Source organism: Acomys minous (assembly GCF_964271855.1).
Source record: "Acomys minous genome assembly, chromosome: 16".
Classification (NCBI taxonomy): Eukaryota; Metazoa; Chordata; class Mammalia; order Rodentia; family Muridae; genus Acomys; species Acomys minous.
Window position 1 is genome coordinate 71,188,980 of NC_140498.1, and position 23,096 is coordinate 71,212,075.

Genomic DNA, 23,096 nt, shown 5'->3' on the forward strand with positions numbered 1-23,096 from the left:
GCACCGCAGGCTGGAGGGAGGGACGTCCTGCCTCTTTATTTCTAAGCTGCTGTCGAGATGTTAAAACACCAAGACAAACTTCTCTTTCATGGTCACTTTCTTAGGCTGGGTGCCAGGAAGCTCTCAATGCACGGCTTTATGCCACCAATAATGTCCCCACTGTCCCTCCTCTTCCCACTAGATGAGACCAGCCTCCTCCCACAGCCAGATGGTAGGGATGTGTGCCAGGGCCTGAGGTAACTGGGTACTCAAGGGGAACAGCATCACCCAAGGGTAGGGAGCGCTGCCGCGGAGGACACAGGTTCTCAACCTGTGGGTCACGACCCCTTTAGGATTTGAGTGACCTTTTCACAGGGTCCACCATAGACCTTCAGAAAACACAGATGTTTACATTACAATTCGTAACAGTAGCAAAACTACAACTATGAAGTAACAACATAAATAATTTTATGGTGAGGGGTGCAGGGGGGGGTGGGGGGGTGGGGGGAGGCTCACCACAACATGAAGAGCTGTATTAATGGGTCATGGCATTAGAAAGTTTAAGAAGCCCTGCCCTAGAGTCTACACACACACATCTCAACAACAACAACAACAACAACAAAAGGAACGAGGGATCTTCTCTGTTTCTCTTTGTTCTCACACCAGGAGTGATTTTGCACTTAAGGAGATTGACAGACACATGGAGGGAAAAGTGTGGAGGGTCAGTCAGCAAAAGGCGGAAATATCTATAAACAGAAGTGGATAGCAACTGTGCCGGGACCTAGCCCTAGAAAAAGGTTCCAGTGAGCCCGGGTCCTATCGTCACACAGAAATCTGGAAATTCTTAGATCAAGCAAAATAGCCCCAACTCATAAAGACAAACACAGTGTGCTTTCTCTTATATGCGGCCCCAGCTCTTAGCGTGTGTGTGTGTGTGTGTGTGTGTGTGTGTGTGTGTGTGTGTGTGTACCCGCGTGCACACATGTATTGTGTGTGTGTACCCGTGTGCACACATGTATTGTTTGTGTACCCGTGTGCACACATGTATTGTGTATGTGTGTGTGTACCCGTGTGCACACATGTATTGTGTATGTGTGTGTGTGTACCCACGTGCACACATGTATTTATGTGGATATAAATGTTGGTATAGGTCATGAACCTAGAAAAGGTTTTGAGAAGAAAAGCGGGAGGTGAAAGAATGTGTGTGTGACACAAGTGCAAAGAGAACCACTGGGCATGCGCGAGATCAAGGAAGGGAGAGAAAGAGCGGAGGGGGAGGGGGAGCAACAGAAGCAACTCATGTGAAAAGTGTCATAATGAACCACATTGATTTATAGGCTTATTTCAACAAAAGTTAAGGAGTTAGGGAAATGCCTTAGCTGGTAAAGCACCTCCCATTGCAAGCGTGAGGACCTGAGTTCAATCCCCGACACTTACTTAAAAAGCTAAGCATGGCAGAGCAAGCCTATAGTCCCAGCACCGAGGAGGAAACTACAGGATTTCTGGGGGCTCACTCATCGGTCAGACTAGCCTGGGGGTGGGGCACTGGCATCAGTGAGAGATCTGTCTCAAAAATTAAGATGGAAAGGGAGAGATGCCAACCTCTGGCTTTCACACACACACACACACACACATACACACACACACACACACACACACACACATACACACACACACACACACACACACACTCCTGCCCCCTACTTCCCCCGACAGAGGGGGCATTTTTATTTTATACAGAGCAGGTGTGGGGGAAGCTGGCACCCGGGGCCACGTACTCTACCAACTGAGCTTCAGCCCCAGCTCCAGCAATTTTACAAATGTTTAGGGGAAGAGCTGTATTTTTTTTTTAAGCCTGCCTCCCAGCTGGGCTGCAGTAACTAGAGCTGGGGACAATTCTGCTAGAAACCAGTGACGACGGGATGTCAGGAGTATTCTTCTCTACCTCAGTTCCAACCGAGGGCAAAGAGTGGGTTTGAGGGTGGATTCCATGGGGACATGAAAGGATGGTTCCTCTAGGAAAGCCACCTCAGAGATCCAAGAGGAATCCAGGGTCTGGACTCTCCTCTTCCCACACTGAGCAGAGCCCAGCACGGAAGCATTGGGACCCCAGGACCAAAACTCTCTGCGGCACGTGTTTTGGAAGACAGGCTGCCTAGAGGGATCCAGCAGGGCCTGGCGGTGCAGCCCTGTAACCCAGCTGCTCAGGAAGCTGAGGCAGGGGGTCAGTACAAGCTGGAGACCAGCTTGAGCTACCTAAGGCTCAAAACAAAAGAAAGACACAGAGGAGGAAGAGGAGGATGAGGGAGGCAGGGAAAGAGCAGGAGGAAGGTGTGGGGGAGACAAAAAAAGGAGGAGAGGAAGAGGAGGAGGAGAAAAACAAGAAAGGTTAAGGATGTAACTTAGCGTTAGAGGGCGGCTCCCCTCACTTGTTTGAGGCCCTAGGTTCCATCCGAATAGCTGGACTTGGAAAGATTCTGCACTCGTCTACGGTGAAGTCAGGAAGCATAAAGTCAGGCAAAATCAAGTCATTGCGCCACCCCCATGTCCCCACGAGGCCTTTATCGGAGAAAACCCAGGTGCACCTTAAGAGCATCAGTTTAGGTAAACTGCACCACAGTGCTCTTTGCTCAGGCCTTGAAGTTGACCCGGTCCCATCCCCCCCGATCTGGCGCCACCTAGTGGCTTTATAGAGAATTACACAGGAAATTTGCGCAGTTTGCCTAGCAGTTACAGCAAGCCCAGGCCAAGCCAAGGCCAGAGTGCCTTTGTCTACTCCTGAAATTTCACCCTCACTTATATGCAGGGGGAGGGACTGTCGCCTTGTTAACCCTTAGTGCTCCATCACAGGGAGCTGGTTGATTCAAGTCAATGCTCCTTCCACCAGCAGGAACCCCAAAGCCTGCAGGTAAGCAAGAGAGGACATAGGTGCTCCCTGAGGTCTGAAATTACAAACCAATAAGTTAATCTGCTGGTGTTCGCAAGACAACAGCCCAAGACAAGAAAACAACGGCTGAGAAATGAAGACCTGTGGACTGAGGCATCAACTGCAGCATGTGGGTCACTCTTGGCCAGAGCTCCGTTGGGTTTCTGAAATCCTGATACTGTGCCTCTGTAGCCAAGAGGGCACGAGAAAGATGTGTGTTGCAATGGAGAAATACCAAACTTGGTTAAATAGCGTGCTTGAAGACAATGGTAAACACACCTGTTCTTTTTGCAACGGGAGTCAGCATTTTCTTTGCGTTTGGAAACATTCCACTGCAAACCTTTCTCTGAGAAATGACCTGGATGACGGACAGAGAGGGTCTTGCTTTCGTGTGTGGTGTGTGTGTGTGTGTGTGTGTGTGTGTGTGTGTGTGTGTGTGTGTGTGATGTTATGAATATACACATGTGTGTGCGCGGGTTGTACTCGCCCATGCAGGCATTTGTAGAAGGCAGAGGTCAGAAGGTCTTCCTCAAGCACTTCTCTGCCTTATTGGTTGTTTTGGTTTGGGCAACAGGATCCACTGTGTAGCCCTTCCTGGCTTGTCACTTGCTATATAAAGTAGGCTGACCTCAAACTCACAGAGATCTGCCTGCCTCCACCTCCCTGGGCCAGGATTAAAGGTGTACACCTGGCTCCTTGCTTGATGTTTTGTTTTGGTTTGAGACAGGATTACTTGGTTTGGCCTTAGCTGTCCTGGACTCACTTTATAGACCAGGCTGGCTTCAAATTCAGAGATCTACTTGCCTCCGCCTCTGCCTCTGCCTCTGCCTCTGCCTCTGCCTCTGCCTCTGCCTCTGCCTCCCTGAATGCTGGGATTACAGGTGTGTGCCATCAAGCCCAGCTTCCTTGCTTGGTTTTTAAACCAGGTTCTGTCACTGAACCTGGAGCTGACCAGCTAACGTGGCTGCCTAGAAAGCCTCCAACAGGCCCTAGTGCCCTGTCTCCATTCCCATGGTGGTCCTGACTCAGCCCCATCTAGTGCTGGATTACAGGTGTACACAGCCACCTGTAAACTTTTATCTAAGTGCTGCGAATCCAAACTTTACCCACCGGGCCATCTCTCCAGCCCCGGATCGTGCGTTCTTGAGACGCCCAGCAAGAACGTGCAGGGGAGCCTAAGACCCATGGCAAATTGCCTCCCCTCACACCTCCACTTTTGTGCTGGGTGGATCTGTTGTCTAAGTGAGTGGAGGGGGGGGGAAATCAATTGTTCCCATCGACTAAAACAGGGTTGCATCAGAATGTCATTGATCTTTGATGTGTCCTTTCTATGGTCCACAGCTAAGTTCCGGAAAGGGCAGGCTCGCCAACACCAACCTCCAACTCTGGGCTGTGTGCCGGGTGTGGCAGAAGGCTCCTGAGGTGAGATGTGTACAGATAAGATCTCTGTGTGACCTCTAAGGGGCAGGATGAAGGATGCTATCCGTGCTGACCCTGGGAAGCTGTGGGTGGCCCATCGGGTGCTGGAGTCAGAGTCTGGCCAGTGGGGTTTGTTCTGTCTCTGAAGCACCTTGGTCATGGCTGGGAGGTAGGAAGGATGAATTCTCCCAGGTGAACTGCAGAGTGGGTGGGTAGGTGGGCACAAAAGATGCTCAAAAGCATAAACTGTCATCTGGGGAGGCGGCGCAGTCAGTAACGTACTTGCTGTGCACACTTTAGGGCCCAAGTCTGATTTTTTTTTTAATGTTAAAAGTAAAAACAATTTTTTAAAAGCCAAGCAAGACAGCACCTATCTGTAATCTCCGGGCTGGGCAGGCGGAGACAGGAAGAGGCCTGGGGCTTGCTGGCCAACCAGTCGAGACAAACCTGTGAACTTCAGGTTCAGTGAGAGATCTTGTCTCAACATAAAGTGGGGAGCAGTTGAGACAGGCACAAGACATCAACCTCAACCTCTGGACCCCATAAGCATGTATACACACATGCACGAGAGAGAGAGAGAGAGAGAGAGAGAGAGAGAGAGAGAGAGAGAACTGGCAGTCCCCAGCAGCTGACACGGTAACCCAGACACCCTCCTGAAATAACCAGTCATGCGGATGAACTAGTGAAAACAAACATTAAAGGAACAACAATTGCCACATCCATAAAGGTCAGTGGGGGGAGGGCGAAGCAGGTTTCCTGGCACTTGTGCTATCTGCTGGTGGAGAGGGGAGGAAACAGCAGCATCCACTTGTCTTCAGCTCCAGGCCTGGATTCCAGAAGAAATCCCGACTCCTGCCTAAAGGTCAACTAAGGCCAACAACATGAAAGTCTGCTTTATCGGTGATAGGGGTCCATGCCTTATCCATAAGTGAAAAAGAAAATGTCTCGAAGGAACCGGCTTTGGTTCCGTACTTAGACAGCCCTTCTTTCCCCCTTTTCTCTAAGGAAGTGGAGAGCGTTACCCCTGAAATAACTGCTGGGGGCTGGGGGAGGTGGGTTAGGTGCTCCCTGCACAACTGCAAGGTCCTGAGTTCAGATCTCCAGACGCCACAGAAAGCCAGATGCAGTCGTGCACACCCGTACTCTCGGTGCTTCTAGCTCCAGAGAGATGGGGGGTCAGAATGGAGACACCCCCCCCCAAAAGCTAGCCTAGAGGCTATACTGGCAAATGAGAAAGACGCTACCTCAAACAAGATAGAAGCCAAAACCGGCACAAAACAAGGCTGTGCTCCGATAGCTACATGTAAGCGGTGACACACATGTGAGCATGTGCACACACGTGAGCACGTGCACATCACCCACTCACACACAGACAAGGGTCGAGGCGGGGAAGATCTGAAATGCCTGGATTAAAAGAACACGCCTGTGAACACTGAGACATATAAGAGGACTTAAGGCTGAGTATGGGGTAGCCACACTAGCTAAATGAGGGGAAAGACGGGGCTCTACCAAAAAAAAAAAAATCAAAGCCCATTTCGGCAGGCTTCCCAACAAATGCTTGCCCTCTCCCCTAGTAAAGCTGATTCTGTGTTGTGTGTAGACATACCTCATACACATTCTTTTGTCTGCTTGGTTTTCGTTTTGGTTTTTTGAGACAGGGTTTCTCTGTGTAGCCTTGGCTGTCCTGGGACTCACTTTGTAGACCAGGCTGGCCTCGAACTCAGAGATTCACTTACCTCTGCCAGGCTCTCATACATACCTTGTGTCTAATGTACCTCATTGTAATAGGCTGGATTGTACGTAAGGACAACCGCTGAGAGATCCTCCAGCTATGGGCCCGTGAGAGGGTCCAGCTGGAAGGGTTGCCAGGCCTGACGGCCGGAATTCAGTCCTCCCAACCAGCGGCAGGAGAGAACTGACTCCACAAGGTGTCCTCTGACCTCCATGTGTATGCTGCGGTACGAGAGAGAGGGACGGGGGGGGGGGGGCAGGGGGGAGAGAGAGAGAGGGAGAGGGAGAGAGAGAAGGAGGGAGAGAGAGAGAGAGAGAGAGGGGGAGGGAGGGAGGGAGGGAGGGAGGGAGACTTCTCCACCTTTTCCAAGAGGAGACCATCTCAAGGCTGAGCAGGTAAAGGGGAAACAGCGAAGTGAGGCTCTTAGTTCCGGACACTGAGGGCAGCCCCTAGCTATTGCGGCTCGGCTGAGGCCCCTTCACTCTGGTGGCGTACTCTGCTTTTGTTTACTTGCCTGCTAGAAATAACCTGGGAAGAATCGGGGAGATAGTTCGGTGAGAAAAGGCACCTGTGATGCCACACCTAAGGACCCACAAGGGGAGGAGCAGCTCCTGCGTGTTGTCTTCTACATGACACACTGCACACACACACAGACGCGCGAACACACATGCCTGTGCACACACGCACATGCGCACAGGCACACGTGCACACAGGCACACACAAAAAACAGCCCTGGTGAAACTTATTACTAAAAGGATATTTGTCTTCGCTGTTATTCAAGATAAAATACATTTAGTACGATCCAGACTCTGGAGAGGATGGGCAAAAAAATCTCACAAGAATATACAGTGTGGGGCTGTGGTCGTGAGCCAGTGACTCCCATCCTGGTTAATAACTCTGAGATCCTTGTCCTCTCAACATTGTGTAAACACAGAGCTGTATTTAGTTCACTCAAGCTCTGAATGAAAAGCGCAAGCCATTGCAGTCTCTGAAAGTCAAACCAACTTAAACTGAGAAATGTCCACACTGATTCTTTAAATAAAGCATATTTGAGATCCTAAAAAAAAAAAAAAGTGCATTAGGGAGTAAAGGGGCCTGCTGCCAAAGTTGGTAACCCAAGTTTCATCCCTGAGAACCACATGGTTGAAGGGGAGAACTGAGTCTTGAAAGTTGTTCTCTGGGGCTGGAGGGATGGCTCAGTGGTTAAGAGCACTGTCTCCTCTTCCAAAGGACCCGGGTTCAATTCCCAGCACCCACATGGCAGCTCACAGCTGTCTGTAATTCCAGCTCCAAGGGATCTGACACCCTTACCCCCACACCAATGCACATAAAATAAAATTAAATAAACTATTTTAAATACATAAATAAATACTTTTGGTTTGTTTTTAAAAAATATTAATAAAGTTGTTCTCTGACTTCACATGTGCGCCATGGCATGCCTACATGGACACACATGAACAAGTACACCATACAAACAAACATAATAAAATTCATTGTCTTAAAAAATGCATTTCAGCTGGGTATGGTGGTGTATGCCTTTAATCTCCGCACTTGTGGAGGCAGAAGCAGGCATACCCTCTGAGAATCTAAGGACAGTTTGGCCTACACGGAGAGTGCCAGTCAGACCAGGGCTACATAATGAGACCATGTCTCTAAAAGTTGGGGAAAAAAAAAAACAAATCAGGCCAGCCAGACGGCCCGGCTACAAGCCTGAAGACCTGAGTTTGATATTCAAGGACACACATGGGGGGAGGAGAGAAGTGATGCCTGCAAGGTCTTCTCTGACACAGTGGGATGTACACGCATGCACGCACACACAGAGAGAGAGAGAGAGAGAGAGAGAGAGAGAGAGAGAGAGAGACTGATGGCGGTGGTGGAGATAGAAGACAGCTAGATAGATAGATTAGATGTGGTATTAGTTACTTTTCTTATTGACGTGACAAACTACTTGACAAATGCAACCTAAGGAAGGAAGGGTCAGCTTTGGCTCACAGTTCAAGGACACACGCCCTCCTGGTGCCGAAGGCACGGTGGCAGGAGCACAAAGCAGTTAACCACATTGCATCCGCGGTCAGAGGGCAGAGAAAGACACACTGGCTGGGGTTCAGCTCACTTTCTCCTTTTCCACTGAGTTGGAGACCCCAGCCCATAGGATGGTACCATTCATGTCGAGGGCTGGGCTCCGCGTCTCAATTAACCCAGTCTAGAAAACCCTTTACAGAGATGCCACAGGCCTGTCTCCACGATACCTGCCAAAGTGACAATCATATTAACCATGACATCATCCTAAGAATCCAACAAATACCCGGAGCTGGATGCAATAAACCTGCTACCAAGAGAAACCCGGAATAAAGTCCCTGGTTTGACAGCTCACACAGTAGAAATACACTATTGGTTTCCTGCTAGTTTAGCTGTAGATGAATCTCTGACTGAAGCCAGCAGAGAGTGTTCCAGGGGGGAACTCGCTTTTCTCTGTGTCCCACAGTCATCTGGAGTAAATTAGCTCCCTGCTGTCTTCCCTGCAGCTCTTAGTCGGGGTGGTCTTTGCCAGCCGTAGCCTCCACCTTCAATGGCTTTCTAGCATTCGTAGCAAAACTAATTGGAGACTACACTGCTCCACCACGTGACTTCTGAAATTGGTGACCTTTAAAGTCAGTTAAGAGGCTGGGGTGGAGGGTGAGTAGGCAGAGTGCTCACCTAGCATGCCTGAAGCTCCGGGTTCTATCCCCAGGCCCGCAGAAACCAAGTGTGGTGGCGCATGCCTATAATCCCCGGCCTCTGGGAAGGAGACGCGTTTAGCATCATTAATCGGCTACACGGTGAAGTTGAAGGCCAGCCTGGAATCTGTGGGATCCTGTCTCAACTGGTCTATCAGTGAAGTCTGCTAAAAGCAAGGGAAGCTGAAGGGTGGGTTTAGGTTTCCTCTCGATTTCACAAGATGTAGCCTAGCAGGCCCACGCTTTGGGCGTGTTCAGAACTTAACCTAGGAGAAAGAACTCATTCCTACAATGCGGTCTTATAAGACCCAAGTCCCCCTGCTGACACCAGGGTGGGGATGTCACAGTACGCTGTAAGAGTACCACACCCTCCCAGGCATCTACCACTTACTATACAGACCTCCCTCCACCCACTGATGTCCTCTCAGAGGGACACACTGGGTCTTAATCCTACACTGGCTTTCTCCGGTGTCAGTTAGCAGCTCCTTGTGTGTGAAACCTGTGGCCACACCTCTGCCCGGCCAGTTTGTACGCCTGTTTCCAGGCGCCGTGTGGGGAGGAATTCCCTTATAAGCACTCTCATTGGCTGTGGAATCACCTCCCCCGGGCAGGATGCCAGGCCTCAGGGAAAGAGCCGAGTTTCCAAGTGTAGACTGTCCACCCGGGCACTATCGCAGCGATGATACCTGTTCTGTTGTCCCTGCCTCTCCTGCTGGGTCCTGCAGTTCTTCAGGAGACTGGTGAGTGGTCAGTACAAAGGAAGGTTGGGAGAGAAACAAAGTGAAAGCAGCCAACAGAACGCTAGACCACGGGAGAAACCCCTCATGTACCTGGGATTTCCATATGTCCAGTAATAATGGGTTTTTGCGAAGTTGCCGGTTAATTTAGCTCATCCTTCCGGGATTTATTCGGGGAGTCACTGGACTTGTGTTAAGTAAGACCCTAAAAAAACGTGAATGTGAAGAGAGCTGGTAACGTGGCTCAGTTGGTAAGGTGCTTGCCACATATGCATGAAGCCTCGGGTTCAATCCCTCGGCACTACATAAACCAAGTATCTCACGCCTGTAATCCCAGCTCAAGGAAGCTGGAGGGAGGAGGTTTAAAAGTTCAAGGCAAGCATACGCTACATGCGGGGGGGTGTTTTATACCTGGCTTTATTGTAGGCCTCATGCGTGTGCAGCAAGCCCCCTACCAACTGAACTACACCCAGCCGTCAGTGGGGCGGAGGTCTGTACGGTAAGTAGGCGGTAGACGCCTGGAAAGTGTGTTATTCTTACAGACGAGTCAGACGGGGGAATTGAATACGGACCACTCTACTCTCTGCTCTCTCTTCTCTTCTTCCTCCATGGGCTGGACACATTTGTCTGACCATGGAGGACAGCGAAAGGGATGCCAGGGGAAAACCCAGAGGCAGGTTGGAAGGCTCCATAAGGAAACCAGGACCTTCCTCAGCAGTGAGATAAGGCAAGAGTCCCTAAGAGGGAAGAGCGCAGGGATGCCAGGGAGAGCCACAGCCAGTTCCAGGGAATGGGTGGCGATTTCTAGACTGTGCCAGCTTAAAGACATTGGTTGGTACGCTCACAGAATGTTACATAGTCATTTATGTCTGCTTCATCATAAAGCATTGTATTTAGGAAGTTAAGTATATTCTAAAGGGACTGGAGAGACGGCTCAGTGGTTAAGAACACTTGTTGCTCTTGAAGAGGACCTGTGTTTGAATCCCAGAATCCATGTGGCAGCTTATAACTGCTTGTTAAATCTAGTGCCAAGGGATCCGACGCCCTCTTCTGGACTCTTTGGGCACTTCACAGACACATACATGCATGCAACACACACACACACACACACACACACACACACGGATTTTTAAAATAAATATATTTAAGTGTTAAGTATATTCTATACCAAAAATCTGCTTTGGTAATGAGCCTCTAGAGAAACAGAACTAGTGGGATAAATACATGGATGGATGGATAAAGACAGGATAGGAGAGGTGGATGGATATATGCTGGGTGGAAAGAGCAATAGTGCCTTAGTTAGGGTTTCTATTGCTGGAATAAAAACACCTTAATCGAAAAGCAAGTTGAGAGGAAAGGGTTTATTTGGCTTATACTTCCAGAGCATAGTCCATCGCTGGAGGGAATCAGGACAGGAACTCAAGCAGGGCAGGAACCTGGAGGCAGGAGCTGATGCAGAGGCCATAGAAGGGTGCTGCTCACTGGCTTGCTCCACATGGCTTGCTCAGCCTGCTCTCTTATAGGACCCAGGTTCACCAACCCAGGGATGGCATCACCCACAGTGGGCTGGACCCTCCCCCATTGGTCACTAACTGAGAAGATGCCTTACAGCTGCATCTCATGGAGGCATCTCCTCAGCTGAGGCTCCTTCCTCTCTGATGACTCTAGCTTGTGTCAAGTTGACACACAGAACCAGGCAGTACAGATATAGATATGTACATATGTATATATGTATATGTGTGTGATAGATGGATGAATAGATAGATAGATAGATAGATAGATAGATACAGACAGACAGACAGACAGACACAGACAGACAGAGACAGACAGAGGCAGATCCCTAGAGCTCATTTATGGCCCACGCCTGGATGGACTGATGAACTCCAAGTCTAGTGAGAGACCCTATATATTTTTGAAAAACTAAAGTGGCAGACCATAGGGATAGCTCAGCAGTAACAGAACTTACCACCAAGCCTGATAACTAAGTTTGAGCCCTGAGACCCACATGGTAGAGAGATCCAGATCCTACAGGTTGTCTTTACCTGCTACACACACAGTGGCATATGCATGCATGTGCAAGCACAAGTCACACACGCACATGCACACGCATGCACACACACACATACACTAATGAATATAATCCAAAAAATAAGAGAACGATGAAGAAAGACATCCCAATTTCATCCCTGGCCTCTACATCATGTACATTACATGGGCTCAAACTCACAAGAACAGATATACAATAAAAAAATTAATAATAATAATAATAATTTCTAAAAAATAAGGTAAGGGGGCTGCAGAGATGACTCAGAGGTTAAGAATACTGTCTGCTCTTCCAGAGGTCCTAAGTTGAATTCCCAGCAACCACATGGTGGCTCACGACCATCTGTAGTGAGATCTGGTGCCCTCTTCCAGCGGTCAGGCACACATGCAGGCATACGGTTGTATACATAATAAATAAATAAATCTTTAAAAAAAAAAAAAAGCTGGGCGGTGGTGGCGCATGCCTTTAATCCCAGCACTCGGGAGGCAGAGGCAGGTGGATCGTGTTGAGTTCGAGGCCAGCCTGGTCTATAAAGTGAGTCCAGGACAGTCAAGTATACACAGAGAAACCCTGTCTCGAAAAACTAAAAAAAAAAAAAAAAAAAAAAGATGGAGAGTGAAGAGGAAGACATCCCAATTTGACATCTGAGCTCTCCACCATGCACATATGCTCACACCTACATACATACAACACACACAACACACATACACCCACATATATACAACACACACATGCAACACACACACACATACACACATACATACAACCGCACAAATAATTCTAAACGCGAAGTAGAGGAATACAGTGTGGAGATAACACAAAACAATCTCTGGCATGCCATCCTGAGTAAAAGCAGGGCCCTCTCACGTGCGTGAACCTCCCACGGTGTGGGGCTGCAGGCAAGAGCAGGGGAGGAAGAGGCTCCCGGCCCAAGCCCTCCCTCCGGGGGCTCTGCAGCTCCATGGTGGGCCTCGTATGCAGAAACCCCGCTCCTCAAAATCTTCTCCTCTTCCGCAGGAGATTACTCTCTGGTCTTCCTCTACACCGGGTTGTCCAGGCCGAGCAAAGGCACGCCAAGGTTTCAGGCCACCGCGTTTCTCAACGACCACACCTTCTTCCACTACAACAGCAACAGCGGGAAGGCGGAGCCTGTGGGGCCGTGGCGTCAGGTGGAAAGGATGGAGGAGTGGGGGAGGGAGAGCCAGCTTCAGAGGGCCAGGGAGGAAATCTTCCTCGTGACGCTGAGAGACATCATGGACTATTACAACGACACTGAAGGTCAGTGAGCTGTTTCAGACACATGAGTTGGACTGTCTTACCTGGGGCAACCGGGTGAGCCTGAGTGGAAAGGATAGAACTAGACACACACACACACACGGACATGGACACGCACACACATGCACACGCACACACATATGCACGCACACGCATGCACACATGCACGGACACGCGCATACATGCACATGCACACACATATGCACGCGCATGTACTCACATATACGAGCGCGCGTGCGCACGCGCGCACACACACGCGCACACACACACACACACACACACACGCCCTCGTGCACGGACACAGAAGGGGCGGGAAGCACCGGTAGAAGTGGACAGGTTCATCTATCTGCCTCCTCCTTCCCCATGATTTCCTCCATCCTCTCTCCAGACCTCAACTCCTAAAGCAGCCGTTCTGGACCTCCACGTTGTGACCCACTTGGAGGGATGTGGGGAGGCGGGGGTGGGGGGAGGTCTCATACCAGATATTTGCCTTATGATTCACAACAGTAGCAAAATTACAGTTATGAAGTAGGAACAAAAATGAGTTTATGGTTGGGGGTGGGGGAGTCACCGCAACAGGAGGCGCTGTATTAAAGGGACACAGCATGAGGAAGGGTGAGAGCCACTGCGGGGAAGTGGTACCCGAGTGGCTTCTTACCCAGGCATCACTGAGACTTCATCTTCCTGCCCCACCCACTTGAGAAGGTATCAGAGGCAACACTGTGCAGGACAAGAGCAATCGAGGAGAACCTCCTAGAATCATCCTCTGGGGTCTGAGTGTGCATGCATGGGTACACAAATCTGCATGCACACTCATGCACTTATACCACACACACACACAGAGAGAGAGAGAGAGAGAGCCACACACACACACACACACACACACACACTCGTGCCACAATTACTTAATTAATAAAAAAAAAAGAAATTAAGTCTCTTGTCATTTCAGGGATTTTCTTTTTTTAAGTATTTCACTTAAACTTAACAGTATTTCATAGTTCATGCAACAAGGCAGGCAGGTGGGCCAGGGCGAGATCTGGGATTTAAGTCCAGACATCCTAAGAGCTTTTAGAGCATGTGCCAAGAGCAACACTCAGGTCTGAGTAAACATCTGCTGTTGTAATCGGACTGACCTGTGGCAGGTGGGTCACCCTCTGTAAGAGTCGCTGTTCGTGGGCAATGGGGCTAAGGCTAGAGAGGGTTGGGGTAAACATGGGAGGGGGGTGACTTATCAGTGACTCCAGCACCCAGGAAGCTGAGACAGTGAGAAAGCTGTGAGGTTGTCACTATGTGGGCTACACACACTGAGATTCAAGCCAACCTGGGATCTCACATCTTCTTACAAAGTGAGACCCTGTCTCAAAACCAAACAAATAAGCCAGGCAGTGGTGGTGCTGGCCTATAAATCCCAGCACTCGGGAGGCAGAGGCAGGAGGATCACTGTGAGTTTGAGGCCAGCCTGGTCTACAGAGCGAGTCTGGGACAGCCAGGGCTACACAGAAGAGAAACCCTGTCTCGAAAAAACAAACAAACAAATAAGTAAGATGCTAACCCCTGAAAGGTAGGAAACGATCCAAACACGTAGAGAGTAATGATTTGGATGCAACATAGAAGCAGTAAGTGGAAACTTCTATAATCTATAAGAAACCATGAACAATTCCGGTTTAATTTGGAAATGGAGTCCAGTGTGATTGTGTTTAATTCTGAAGAATTCACCATCCACTAAAACACCTATAGGTTCACTATATGAGATGATGCAAAAACAAACAAACAAAAAAAAACTCTGAAATCTGAGTGCTTGCTTAGCACACAAGAGGTCCTGGGTTCAGTTCCCAGCAGCACATAAAACTGGTCTCACACATCCCTAATCCCAGCACTAGAGAAATGAAGACAGAGAGTCAAAAATTCAAAGTAATCCTTGGTACCTAGACTATCTGAGGTTATCACATGAGCTCTTCAGATGCAGACGGATGTAGACTTGAAATCTGTCCATAATTTTTTTAACTTCTCTAACTATAAAGAATGGGTTTCCAGGCAGGTGTGGTGGCACATGCCTTTAATCCCAGCACTTGGAAGGTAGAGTCAGGTGGATCTCTGTGAGTTCGAGGCCAGATTGGTCTAGAAAGGTGGGGAGGAGAATGTGTTTCCTCTCAGAGTGGTCTGAAACACCCAGCCGCATAGTTTCTTCCTCTGCTGTGTGCCTGGCTAGCAACCTGTTTGCCAAGTTAAAGAACTGAGTGTTCGGCATGGAGAGTTGGCTCAGAAGTTGGGAGCACTGCTTGCTCTTCCAAAGGTCATGAGCTCAAATCCCAGCAACCACGTGATGGCTCACAACCATCTATAATGAGATGCGATGCCCTTTTCTGAGGTCCAGTCATTACATGCAGGCAGAACACCGTATACATAATAAATAAATAAATATTTTAAAAAGCAAAAAAGAATTGAGTGTTTAGATGTGCTAAGCATGAAGGTCACTCGGCTGAAGTTGGCATCCATCTGACTGACTCCCTGTGGGATCGGGGAGGCTTCAGGGTCTCACACCTTTCAGGGAATGTTCGGTTGCAAGATCTCAAACAACAGAAGCAGCGGGGCATTCTGGAGGTACGCCTACGACGGACAGGACTTCATTGAATTCAACAAAGAAATCCCAGCCTGGATCCCCTTAGACCCAGCAGCTGCAAACACCAAGCGGAAGTGGGAGGCAGAAAGGGTCTACACGCAGCGCGCCAAGGCGTACCTGGAAGAGGAGTGCCCTGCCATGCTGAGGAGGTACCTGAACTACAGCAGCTCTTACCTGGACCGAAAAGGTATGCACTGCTTTTATGATCTGCTCCTCGAACTAACTAAAAAAGCATGGTAATCTCGGTTGTAGGGGATCATGGCAGGTTGCCTTATCAACCCTGTTAGTCCATTAATTCCCCAGGGTTCATATACTAGGATCCATTCCTTCTGAACACAGAATGTGAGAACCAACTTTAGATTGGAAAAGCTAGAAGGTCTAGTTCAAAGGGAGATCACCTGCCTAGAATCCCCCAGTGAGGGGCTGGGGTGTGGCTCAGTGGTAGAGCAGCTGCCTAGAATCCCCCAGTGAGGGGCTGGGGTGTGTCTCAGTGGTAGAGCTGCCTAGAATCCCCCGGTGAGGGGCTGGGGTGTGGCTCAGTGGTAGAGCCCCTGCCTAGAATCCCCCAGTGAGGGGCTGGGGTGTGGCTCAGTGGTAGAGCCCCTGCCTAGAATCCCCCAGTGAGGGGCTGGAGGTGTGGCTCAGTGGTAGAGCCCCTGCCTAGAATCCCCCAGTGAGGGGCTGGGGTTTGGCTCAGTGGTAGAGCACCTGCCTAGAATCCCCCAGTGAGGGGCTGGGGGCGTGGCTCAGTGGTAGAGCCCCTGCCTAGATCCCCCAGTGAGGGGCTGGGGGCGTGGCTCAGTGGTAGAACCCCTGCCTAGAATCCCCCAGTGAGGGGCTGGGGTGTGGCTCAGTGGTAGAGCACCTGCCTAGAATCCCCCAGTGAGGGGCTGGGGGCGTGGCTCAGTGGTAGAGCCCCTGCCTAGATCCCCCAGTGAGGGGCTGGGGGCGTGGCTCAGTGGTAGAACCCCTGCCTAGAACCCCCCAGTGAGGGGCTGGGGGCGTGGCTCAGTGGTAGAGCACTGTCTAGGATGTACAGGAGTCTGGATTCAATCCTCAGCACTAAAAGAAAAAGTCAGGAACAAAATTGGGTCAGTTGCAAGGTTCCATAAACAACCCTCACTTTGCAGAACATGCTATAATCCCAGCCCTCAGGAGGCTGCAGCTAGAGGATTGTCCTGAGTACAAGGCCAGCCTACATGACAAGCACCAGGCCAGCTAGACCCTATCTCAGAAAGATGGGTGGGAGGGACAAAGAAAGAAAGAACTGGCACTTGGCTTCAGCAGGCACTCAAATTCCATATTTCAGATTCCAAACTCCAAAGTGGTTCCTCAATACAGTGATGCCTCATGTCTTGTTCAGAGAGAGAGAGAGAGAGAGAGAGAGTAGAAAACATCTGGCTAGGGAGGATGAAGAAGCAGGAGCAGAATGAAGTTCTAGACACTGAGGCCTCCACTGGAGAACAGCAAGAAAGACTATTTAGAACAGGAAAAAACTTGATGGACAGAGATGTGGATAGAACTAAGAAGCTGGGCTGAGATTCTGGTGACCGGGGTTGGCCTATTAAAGCACATGCAAGACACTCAAAATTTGGGCATGGTGGGACAAGTCAGTAATCCCAGCACTCAGGGGAAGACATCACAAGTTCAAGGCCAGCCTAAGCTATATAGTCTCTATATTTTAGCTGTGTGTGTGCATCCTGTCTCTATGTTTTGTTATCTCTGTGTGTGTGTGTATGTATGTATGTATGTATGTATGTATGTATGTATGGGTATACTTGTATGATTGGTGCATGTGTGGAGATTGGAAGGCAACCTCAGCTGTTGACCTTCCACCTTGTTTGAGACACAAAGCTAACCTGCCCACCACCAACTTCCAGGAATCTCTCTGTCTCTGTTACCCATGAGCTCTGGGACTAGAGACGTGCATGACTGCATCCAACGTTTACATGTGTTCTGGGGAGCCACACTCAGATCACGATGTCCATGCAGTAAGCCCTTTACCCACTGAGCGAGCTCCCCAACCCTAGTTCCAATCAGTGGCCATCAGATGTCAATACACCATAAGGTGAGGCAGGGAGTAAGAAAGTAGCTGTGGGCATGCCATATAACCCAGCAGGGAAGGCTTAAGAGTCGCCTCAGCCCTTCCTGGACTTCACAAAGGTCTCTTGGCAGATTCAGACCAGATGGTCATCCAAGGAGTTAGGGACAAAAAAAAAAAAGGCATGACAGGAAAAAGCCCACCTTAAGTTCTCAATGTCCACACTTTATCCCTCCACAGCTCCTCCCACTGTGACACTCACCAGCCGTGTGGCCCCAGGAGGAAACAGGATATTCAGATGCCTGGCCTATGACTTCTACCCACCAAGAATTAGTCTGTACTGGAACCGGGCCAGCAAGATGCTGGCATCGGAGTCAGAAAGCGGTGTTTTCCCCAATGGAAATGGCACTTACCTATCCTGGGTGGAGGTAGAAGTCCCCCGGCAGGACGGAGAGCCCTACTTCTGCCACATAGGACACAGTGGGTTGTCCCAGTCTCTCTTGGTGCAGTGGGAGGAGACAAGGAAAGCAAGAGCTGAAAGCCATGGAGTGACTCGGCCCCAGTAGGCTACCCTCCCTGGCAGACACGTGAAGAGTCGAACACTTCAGAAGCCATCGACCCCCAGCGAGGTCTTCCTTGGGCAGCTGTACAACAGCCAGCAAGAATCCAAGGACCAGGTGTGGGGAGAGAAGACTTGACTACCAATCCCGGGGTCGCTCTCAATGTCAAATCACCTTGCCTTGTAAAACTCCTCATTGATTAACCTGCAAGCCTTCACAACCTACCCTCACACCTAGCGCGGCAGAGAAAGGCACTCTAAACCCTTGGGACATCATAAAGGTGTGAGTTCATATTTTCTCAAAGATGCTGTCCTAGTTTCATTTCTGGTGCGGTAAGAAAAATACCCTGACAGAAGCAACTTTAAGAGAGAAAAGGTTTTGTCAGGCCTATACTAACCAGGTCTCTGTTGCGTGTCTCTGTTCTTGGGGAGACGTGAACAAACATCGGCTCACCCCAGTTAGGGAACCATCGACAGATCAAAGGAAGAATACCACCAAAGTCCATCTTGGTGAACCAATTTGTTTCACTGGCTTTATTTACAGGAGTATGGGTAAGCGTTTACTTTCAGGGACAGAAATGACTCAAAGGCAGTTTCATTACGAAAGTCTACCACAGCATGGATGACGAGAGCGCATGAAAGCTGGGAACCTGGAGCCCGCCACACAGCCTGCGGGCAATCCCAATAGTCTGGAGATTGTCTCTTTGCAGTTAGCTCAGCTAGTCTGAGCCTCTTACTGGCAATGAGGCTGGTCTGTGCTTCTCCCGGGAACTCTGGCTTCTCTGAGACTGTCTCTTGGCAGTCTTTATTGGTCATATATGTTTGGAGAGGATGGGGCCTAGTGAATCTGGTAAGTTCCAGTGACTTCCTGAAGCTATTGAGTAGTTTACTTCATGGGCTTAATAGTATCCCCCCCTGCAGAATGGAATATTTCACATCCCCATAGACCAGTGATGCCCAGCCTGTGGGCTGAGACCCCTTTAGGGGCCAAATGACTCTTTCACAGGGGTTGTGTATCAGATTTTCTGCATATCACATATTTACATATATGTACATAACAGTATCGAAAAACACGGTTATGAAGAAGCACTGAAAACAATTTTATGGTGAGGGGAGGGGGCTCACCACAACATGAGGAACTGTATTAAAAGGACACATTAAGAAAGTTGAGAACTACTATCTTAGGCCACCCTGTGGCTTCACCTCCCTTTTAATATTCTCTGTGTCTTAACAAGCTTCCGCTCCAAGATGGGCGCTTGTAATCTTGAAATAAATCACTAAACAACAGTTGTAGCCCATCACCGTGGAGAAGCCAACGGGGGAACTGGAAGCAATTAGTCACATCCAAAGAGAAAATGAGTGCAAGCAATGCCTGCAAGTGCTCGGTCCCCTCTCTAAGTTCATGCAGTCCAAGATCTCCTTGCCTAGGGGATGATGCCACCCACAGTGAGCAGGTTTTCTTACTGCAATCCACACGATCGAGATAATGTGCCACAGATATGCTCATAGGCCAACCTAATCTGGACAATCCCTCACTGAGACTCTTCCTAGGTGGCTCGGGCTTGTGTCAAACTGGCAATTAAACCTAATCATCAGGCTGGGTGTGCTGGCGCACACCTTTAAATCCCAGCGTTCGGGAGGCAGGGGCAGGCAGATCGCTGTGAGTTCAAGGCCAGCCAGGTCTTTTACAGAGAGCTAGATCCAGGACAGCTAGGGCTACACAGAGAAACCCTGTCACGAAAAAAAAAAAAAGCCATCAACAACAACAACAAACCTAATCATCAGACTGTCAGGGTAGCTCAGCAGGCAAAGGTACTTGCTGTAAAGTCTTATGACCTGAGCTCTATCCCCAGGACGCACGCACGTGACAGGAGGCGAGAATCAACTCCCGTAACCTGCACCTGTATCCTCTCTGTGTGTCACTCTCTCTCCTATCTCGCTTTCTCTCTCACTTTCCCCACCTCTGTTCCTCCCTCCTTTGCTCCCTCCCCCCACCCCCCCACCCCACCCACACACACACCCCCCCCCCCCCCCGTGCTCTCTCTTGTACTATCTCTCAATTTAATCCCTTTAAATAGAGCCTTTTAAAATGTATCCATTTTTATTTTGTGTGTATCATTACTTTGCCTGCATCTTGGTCTGCGCCGGATCATGATCATGCATCCCTGGTGCCCACAGAGGTCAGAACTGAGGTCAGGTACCAGATCTCACGGAACTGGAGTAATGGACGCTTGTGAATCGCTGCGTGGGTGCTAGGGAACTGGACGCAGGTCCTCTGTAAGAACAAGTGCTCTTAACCACTGAGCCATCTCTCCAGTCCCCTCAAAAGGATTTAAAAACCAAGTGCCACCACAACTATATTCTTTAGACCTTGAGCATCTGTACCTCGGGTTATCCCACGGCTTGGACCACTCAACCACTTGGCCATCATTCAGGAAACCACTGCCGGGAGCCACAGATATGGCCATGACCCTGATGACTGTGGCATCCAAGAAATCTGCACACTCGAGGCAGTCAGAGCTCTGTGAGTTGGAGGCCAGACTGGCCTATACAGTGAGTTCCAGGTGAGCCAAGGCTACGTAGTAGGACCCTGCTGTTGGCTCCGTTTCTTAACAATTAGACTTTATTATACAACCCAACTATCCTATACAAGAGGGAGAAAAGGTTGGAGGGAAACAAGAATAAACCTTCCAGAGTCTGTTCCACGGGACAGATCCCCAGGTGTATCTCGCCCGCATGCTGGTCCGGCCTATACGCTCAACCTTTCCAGGATCCACAGGCGCTCCTGCTCCGAACCTACAGCCTTCCCCTCTCCTCTCCGTCTGAGTCTCTCTCTAAGGCACAACGGCCAGTCTCCTCTCAGGACCCTTCCTCCCATCGATGTTCGTTTAGAAACACAATAACCTGGCAGAGTCCCAGTCTGGTGTCCTTTTCGTGAATTCCAGAACCCAGGATGGCTCCACTCAGTCTATGATGATGTCAGTCTCAGTGGGGTATCCGTGGTGTTTCCAAGCGCCTTCACCTGGGATAATGCCTACAATCCTTCCCACACCCTGTCTCAAAAAAAAAAGAAAGAAAGAAAGAAAGAAAGAAAGAAAGAAAGAAAGAAAGAAAGAAGTCTGCATGAACAAACATTTGTACTTCAGGTTCCTTAGCAATCTTTTTCCCCTGTGAGACACCCAGCTCCATTTACAATCCTCTGCACACCATTGTAGCCTTAGGATGCACACTTAGGAGGTGTGCTCTCTCTGCAGCATACACTAAAGAATCAGGAAACAGGCTTTGGTTTTCCTGGACTCCTTCCCAAATCTGTTTAAGCCTGTTTTCTCAGCTGTTGTCATCCTCATGTAAGCAAAGCTCAAAGTCAGAGCTGAACCTTCAGGGACAGTTTGATGACGTCTCGCCTGCCTGTGCCTGTGTGCCTCCAGGTGCAACAAGGTCTCCCGCATAATCAGCCATGGTAGCACGCAGCGACATTCTCAACACTTGGACGGGTGTCGTAGGAGGGCTGCTGCAAGTTTGAGGTCAGCCTGGACTATGCATAGTAAGGCCTTGTCTCAAGACAGAATGCCGGGCAGTGGTGGCGCACGCCTTTAATCCCAGCACTAGGGAGGCAGAGGCAAGTGGATCTCTCTGAGTTCAAGGCCAGCCTGGTCTACAGAGTGAGTTCCAGAAAACAACCAGGCCCTACTCAAAGAGACCCTGTCTAGAAAAGTAAAAACAGAAAACCTTCCTGGAGGGAGTCAGGTTTCAGAGAAAGAAGTATTAATTAACACAGCTTATAAATCAAAATATTGTTCCTAAGCAGCTGGGTGTGAGACAGTTGAAAAGGGACGGTCGCATGAGTCTAGCAAGAGATATGGTGTGTATGTGTGTGTGTGTGTGTGTGAGAGAGAGAGAGAGAGAGAGAGAGAGAGAGAGAGAGAGAGAGAGAGAGAGAGAGAGAGATTGATTGAGCAGTAGGCACTGATTGGGAACTCTTGAAGGACAAAAGTGTCCCAAGAACCAAATATGGAATGTCCCAGGATCACTTCCTGCCCTGCTGCACTAAGTACCATGAGCAAGACTTGGGAGGCCTAGGCAAGGCACTGAAGAGGTTAAGGGTACCAAAGGAATAAGGAACACCCACAAATTCTTCTCTGGAAAAAAACAAATTCAAGTGTAGCTGGACAGTGCACCAGCTTGGGAGGGCCTCCTTCAGTGACCCTTTCATACATATGTACATACATGCATACATACATACATACATACGTACATACATACGTACATTATATAATTTTTGGTTTGTTGTATATGGGCTTTGCTTGCACGTATATCTGCGCAACACAAACATGCAGGACGCCGGATCCCCCGGGACTAGAGTTGCAGGCAGTTGTAAGCTGCCATATGACTTAGAGCGAGGAATCAAACCGGGGTCCTATGAAAGAGAAACCAACGCTCTCAGTGGCTGAGCCCTAGAGCCAATCCCAGTGGTTCTCAGCCTGTGGGGCCGCGACCCCTTTGGGATTCCCCTTTCTCAGGGGTTGTGTATCAGATATCCTACGTGGCAAATCTTTACATTACAATCCACAATTACAGCTGTGAAGCAGCAGCGAAATAATTTTGTGATTGGGGGTTCACCACAACATGAGGACCTGTAGTTAAATGGTCAAAGCAGCAGGAAGGTTGAGAACCACTACTCTACTGCTCCACCCCATCCCCCTTCGGTTATTTATTTATTTATTTATTTATTTATTTATTTATTTATTTTTGTGGCTAGGGTACCAGACTGAACAAAAGGACAAAGCAAGCAGAGAGCAGCATTCCTCTTTCCCCCTCCCCTCCCTCCATCCCCCCTCTGCGTCTTGATTGTTGATCCAAGATAACCAGCTTCAAGTTCCTACCACCATGATAAACTGTACCTTCCAAACTGAACCAAAATAAACCCTACTTTCCTTCCGTTGCTTTTTCCGGGTATTATTTTTTTCACAACAACAACAAAGAGAGAAGCAACTGATGCATCCCCGTTGGGAGACAAGTCCTTCTACCCCGTGCTGCTTCATAATGC

The 23,096-nt window shown here is 49.3% G+C and overlaps 1 protein-coding gene across 1 annotated transcript; it reads left to right on the forward strand.

Annotated features, from left to right (window-relative positions):
- The first annotated feature begins 9,386 nt into the window (after window positions 1-9,386).
- Window positions 9,387-18,353, forward strand: AZGP1 (alpha-2-glycoprotein 1, zinc-binding). Its single transcript, XM_084763590.1, has 4 exons — window positions 9,387-9,513; window positions 12,572-12,832; window positions 15,361-15,636; window positions 17,731-18,353. Exons 1-4 carry the CDS (start codon window positions 9,453-9,455, stop codon window positions 18,054-18,056), a joined length of 924 nt encoding a protein of 307 aa, XP_084619716.1. The 5' UTR covers window positions 9,387-9,452; the 3' UTR covers window positions 18,057-18,353.
- Window positions 18,354-23,096: the final 4,743 nt, after the last annotated feature.